Source organism: Aphanomyces astaci (genome assembly GCF_000520075.1).
Source record: "Aphanomyces astaci strain APO3 unplaced genomic scaffold supercont1.60, whole genome shotgun sequence".
NCBI classification, from domain to species: domain Eukaryota; phylum Oomycota; class Saprolegniomycetes; order Saprolegniales; family Verrucalvaceae; genus Aphanomyces; species Aphanomyces astaci.
Window position 1 is genome coordinate 166843 of NW_009798323.1, and position 6312 is coordinate 173154.

General features: G+C 48.3%; 1 protein-coding gene across 1 annotated transcript in view; it reads left to right on the forward strand.

Annotated features, from left to right (window-relative positions):
- Nucleotides 1-4929: 4929 nt before the first annotated feature.
- The window catches only part of H257_14673 (hypothetical protein), a gene marked incomplete at both ends in the record, with an annotated part of 7783 nt that continues 6400 nt past the window's right edge, over nt 4930-6312 (forward strand). The window contains one exon of the mRNA XM_009842564.1: nt 4930-6203. Within this exon, the coding sequence (XP_009840866.1) occupies nt 4930-6203 (1274 nt within the window). The remainder of the gene's footprint in view (nt 6204-6312) is intronic.

Here is a 6312-nt window from a genome sequence, read left to right on the forward strand (position 1 = left end):
AACGTAAAAAACCAATTTAAGATAACTTTTGTGGAGGCGTCGGAGTAGATAGATGAACATAACTTTTTGAGTCCGGTACGAACCGCTTTCACTTCATAATCGATTTAGACGAAGAACTTCACATGTAAATTTGTTAGTTTCTAAGCATTTGTACTTACATTTTGATAACCAATTTACAGTTAGGATAACTTTTTTATCTTAAAGTATGTATGTGTCGGAGCATTGAAATTCTGTGTTTTGGGTGTTACAACGAGTGTACTGTTTTATAGAGCTATATTTCTGTTGTGGATGGATGTCCACCGAGTTTAGCATTCGACAAAACCTCAGATCCAACCCAATGTGGCCCGTGTCGACTAGGGTACTTCAAACCCAATCTTGAATGACTGTTACCAATGGTTTCTATGCCGTTTTTGCATTTCATTCACGTGATGGAATGGTCAGCATTATATGACAGAGGTTTTGACTCGAACAAATAACGAGGTGTGATTGGGCAATACAACGTTATCCTAAATTGGTTAAGTTACCGGTATCTTAAACTGGTTTTCTACGTTACTAGTATGTGCTACGAGGTGGACTTCGACGGACCCCGATACCCTAGCTAACAGTAAACACCGAGGTCGACTGTTTTGATGTCCAATATCGGCCATTTGGGGGGGAGTGGGAGACTGTCAAAACCTCCGCATTTTATTTTGCTTCCGGTATACGTATACTAGTAGTATATGATTAAATCGCCCTGATCTGAATGTCGGGTCCTTGGTGATGGTGGCCAACAGGGTGAAGCCGCCGCTGTCTGCATCGGTGTTGGAACGCCGTCGGGTCGTCCAAACCGGCGATGTAACCGAAGTTCGAACATCTTGAGGCTGCCCAATCGCAGGCCGAGTTGGGAACTTTAAACTTCCTCTTTCGAATGACATTTGGTCATTTTCAAATTCACCAACAGGTGAACATGTGGCGGGGACAGGTGTGCAAACGTCGCGCGTGGACACAACCTTGGCGAAGCGGGGAATCCACACCTAATATGCCTTGGTTGTCGGATCAAGGCCGAGGATGATTCCAGCCTCGGCGCGCTTGGCAATGCCGCGGTGTGATGGTGGCATGTGCACGGTACAACGGCTGCCGAAGGCGAGTATATGGCTGACCTTCTATGTCTTGTTTGTTAGAACCTCGAGCAGCCGTCAGTGTTTGAGTGGGTTGGTGCGCGGTTCCGAATATGCGCTGCGTACAGCGCCGCATGGAACCAGAACTTCGGCGGCAGTGCTGATCATGGACCCGCATTGCATCCATGATTGCCTGGATCATCCGCTCGGTGCGACCGTTGCTGGCGGATGTGTGCCCTTGCGTTGTTTGGTGGCGGATACCATGTTCCTTCAGGTACTTGTCTAATGCGTGTACTAACCTCCGCCGTCGGACCGTAGCACCTTGACCTTGATATCGAACTCGCGCTCAAACGTGGCGTAGAACTGCTTAACGCGGCTTTTCTTTTTCAGCAGGCCCACGTAGCCGCTGTCGTTGTTGACGAACACCGCAAGGTATTTGTTCCCATGTCTATCTTGAGGCTTGATTTTGCCTGTCAGATCGGCGGAGATGACGGTGCCGACTTCATGCACCGACGGCTTGCTGCGGCTTCGAGCGCGTTTGTTTCCCGACGGCGCAGCCAAGACAAGGTACCTTGAGGTCATTCTCTTGTTATTTTCATTTCATCTTGTGTGCACGCACCGGCCATCTCGAGAATGGCTGCTTTGTTTAGATGACCGAGCCGCTCGTGTCAGTTCGAGGCTCTCTCGACGAGAAAAGTCTTGGCCACATTGTAAGACGTCATTGTCGGCTTGGGTGGCCTTGGTTGCGCGTTCGATCGATAGTCAGCAAGGTCGAGCTCTGGTTCAACATCCGCCAAAAACATTAGATACCCAGAGTATATTTTCAAGGCAGGCAGTGTTGCGATGACGTGGTCATTGTGTGAACGACTTGAATCACCAGAAAAGGTAACGTTCATTCCCTTGTCCCATTAGTTGGGTTACTGATATCAGGTTCACCTCCTTAGATTTGGGACGTGATATGTGTCGGCGGGTCACTGTGCGGCCATTGGCGAGCAGGAGGTGGACGGATCCCCTTTGGGTGCAATCAGGGTCCAAGATGCGTTTTGGTGGCACCACGAACCACATCGACCCTAATTCGGTCATGGGTGTACGTTCGTGAGCCACGTTCGTTCACCACTGCGGAAGAGGGTTGCACCTATGATCACATATGGCCATTGGCAACACTTGCCTTTGCCGCTGGTTGTGAGGATGCTTCTTGCGGCAGTCACTTTCATCGTGCGTGCGTGGCAAAAGTGGCAGGTTTTCCCGGTTGGATGGTTGTTTGCGATCCATTCTGGCTCTCTTTCGGTCGCCTCGCGCTGGTTGCGAAGTTGGCCCTGGCTTTGATTCCTTGTGAAGGGGGCTGCGGCGGCAATTTAGTTGACGCAAGTTCCGGCAAGTCGGATCAATGTCTGAACAAACACACTCGCGTACCTGGTCATCCTTTTCTACAGTAGGTGGGTGATACGTGCAATCAGTGCATTGGACACACCGGCAGCTTTTGCCGGTGTACTGCGCGTGTGACTTTCTCCCCAACTGTGTGCGTGGCATTTTTCCATTGTCATTCGGTCGATGAGTTGGTCTGACGAAAGGTGGCCTGCGTTCGTAGTCTTGGTTGAGTTTGTGGACGACGAAATCGAATCCGTAATCACGTCCACCTTATTCGCACCAATTGTCTTCGTTCTCCGCGACGAAGGTAGCTTCGCAGTTTCATGGCGTGGTTACTGTAGGCCATCCGTCCCTATACTGCCATAGAACGTGACGTCGGTTTTTTGCAATGATACTGCCAAATTGCTTGAACCATGTCGCAAAGTTGTGACCGAGTTTTCCTTGATAGACTTCTTTGCCTGAGAACACCGGCCATTATATGTTCGTGGTTCATCACTGGTATATGTGAAGTAGAAGTAATTGCTGGGCTTGGTGACGGTGGTGGCGAGTTATAAATTGACAGTTTAGGTACCAGTACCGCAAATATCCATTGTGTGCTCAAAATCTATTGGAAGTCTGCGGCGAAGACGAGCGAGTCCGGCGACATGCAGCCGATGTAGTACACAAGAGAAAATATTAGTTGTTACTTCTATCGTTTGCAATTAAGAAATAGAGAAGGATCTAAATATAGAAGATGTTGCTGTTCATGATGTACAATGCGAAACGGGGAGACTTGTAGCTTTCCAACAGGAAAAAGGCCATTATATTGCCATTTTCCTTAAACAGTCTCCAATCCACAGATCACATGTACTCGATAAAATAACTTACCCCGGAGTAGGTACCAATGAATTTTGATGTCTTGGACAAGGGGTGGGGTCCTTGGAAACCGTTATAGACGCGGTACCTCTATAATTTTGAGTGCCAATATAAGTCGTATATTTTAACCTTCTTTTTGTATGTAATTGTGAATAGAAACTCAGAGGTTCACTGTATGATTGGTGCATTTTCGTACGACCTAAATTGGCACATACGTCATAAGTCAGTCTGGGTGAACTCATTAGTGCATAATTCTCCGGAGCATCATACATAGCTCTACAAAATTCAAGCGTCCAAACAGTTCAAACTTGTCACCTCTTCTGCCAGCGTTATAGCCAATCATGTGTAAGAAACAAGGTGTGATGGAAAGTAGCAAGGTGGCTCGCTCACCTTGCGAATTCCACTAACAAGTCAACAAAGCGAAAGTATAATGCGACGCAAACACCAGCGCAGTGTATTATTAGTCTTGTTTCTTTTTATCCACCAATACCTTGAATTGCAGTTTCGTACTTTGATTGGCTTATTCTGTAATGAACTTCGGTTACCATTCAGAGTGGGTACAAAGTGAACATACAATCGAATTGTGATTTTGTCCCGCTAATGTTATAGCAAAAGCAGAATAATGGCACTTAGACTACGTAGTACTTGAAGAACTTATTCCAGCGTACTATGTACAGTAGTTAGTTGTACACACGATGATGGTTCATGTGTTTGGAACATGTATTGGTCACTTTGATGGGATGATGACGGCATGAATCACACTATACATCAGGAGTGATGGTAGATTATGTGATGAGCCAATCAGAGACAAATATGTTTTCTATTGGCTATAGAAAACATTTCGATAATTGGCCAAACAAGTACGGAGACTCCACCTCGCCACAATTGTGATTAATATACTTCAAAGTATTATTTTTGAACAATTGCCCCGACCGAGTTTCTCCGCAAAGCACTGTACTAGTAGTATCCAAAAAAGGAAATGATTTATGTACAGTACAGCACTACTGGTCCAGTCTCTGTACGTAGAACAGAGACTGGAACATACTTTGCTACGAAGTTGTTACTTTGGCGATACTGGACGAAGACTTGAAATTTGCACCACCATATGGCGTGCCGTTACAGTACTGCAACTTTCTTACCAAAGCTCGCATGCACCCGCAGGCTACATATACAGTACTGGTTGACGGCAACTCCAGCCCCGGCACATACACAATTCGATGTCCCTTGCTCGTCCATTGTCCAAGAACCGAGGGAGCAAAAATTTGATTTTCTATTTTCTTGCGCAAATGTGTACGGAAGGATACGGGTACAGCACATCGTGTAAGTTAGTGCACAACTTTCTGCGCATTGACAATCGAGGACAATCAAATCCCTGAACCCTTGGGACAATGAGGTAGTAGAATGAGAAAGCTGTAAATGAGGTCCACGTTGGGCTCTATCATATGGTGATCATCGTGCCGTAAGCTTACTGTATAGTAGTACTGTTGTTACTGTACAGTATCTCATGCTGATTTGGGTGCGGCAAACTTTGTACGTTCAAGCGATATGAAATGCAGTTTTCCCGTCCCCAACTAAAGTGTCATTGCTCAATTCCGTTCAACAAACGAACATGAAAGCTAGTATCGCCCTCTCCACCGCGCTCGCAACCACTGCATCCGCCGCCCGACAATCTTTCAAATCCCTCAGCTCGTCCGATCAAACCGCGTTGGAGCAACAACTGGACAAATGGAAGGAGTTGTACGGCTCCATTGCCCGAGCCAACGGCTTCTTCCCCCGAACCAATAGGGAATCCGCCCAAGTCAATGGCCATTCGATCGATGAACTCGAGCGCTTCCACCACACTGTCCAAGAGGTTAAGCGCGCTACCAGAACCAATCCGAAGGCCGAGTTCAGTCCATTCAACCAGTTTGCTCTCATGACCGACGAAGAGTTCAAGGGCATGTTGATGAAGTCGTTCGCAGGACAAAATGTCACCAACGCCGCGCCCTTGCTCGAGTTGGCAAATGAGCGCGCTTCTGAAGCGGACTGGTCGACATCCAAGTGCAACTCCCCTGTTCCCAACCAAGGCCAGTGTGGGTCGTGCTGGGCCTTCGCCACTATCGGGGTGGTGGAGACTGCCCACTGCATTGCCACTGGTGAACTCTTGGACTTGTCTGAGCAACAATTGGTCAGCTGCTCCACCAATGGAGGCAACAACGGCTGCAATGGCGGGAACCCTCCCGAAGCCCTTGGTTGGGTGCAACAAGGCGTATGCACCGAAGAGTCTTACCCGTACACGTCGGGTAAAGGCGGTCAAACCGGTACCTGCGAAAACAGCTGCACCAAGAAGAAACTGAGCATTGGTAAAACCAAGTATACGTCTGGCGAGGGTTCTCTCATGACAGTTCTGGAAAGCCAGCCCGTCACCGTGGTCGTCCAATCTGCCAACGAAGTGTGGCGCAACTACAAGAGTGGCATCGTGTCGCAGTGTCCTGGGGCTCAATCCGATCATGCTGTGATTGCCGTCGGTTACAACGACGATTACTTCAAGATCAAGAACTCGTGGGGGACAGAATGGGGCGACAAAGGGTACATATACTTGAAGCGAGGGGTGACTGAAAAGGGAACATGCAATGTGGCCCAAAGGATCGCATACCCTGAATTGTCCGGTTCGACTCCTTCATCTAACACAACGCCTTCATCCAGCCAACTGCCTACTGAATCAACCCGCAAACCTTCTTCGTCTGCCCCGAAGTCGACCCGCAAACCTTCTTCGCCCCCCCCCAAGAACACAACTGACTCGGCTATGACGCCTTCGTCCAGCAAACCCTCTTATCCCACTCGCAAACCATCCTCTTCTTCGCCCCCCCCCAAGAACTCAACTGACTCGGCTATGACGCCTTCGTCCAGCAAACCCTCTTATCCCACTCGCAAACCATCCTCTTCTTCGCCCCCCCCCAAGAACTCAACTGACTCGGCTATGACGCCTTCGTCCAGCAAACCCTCTTATCCC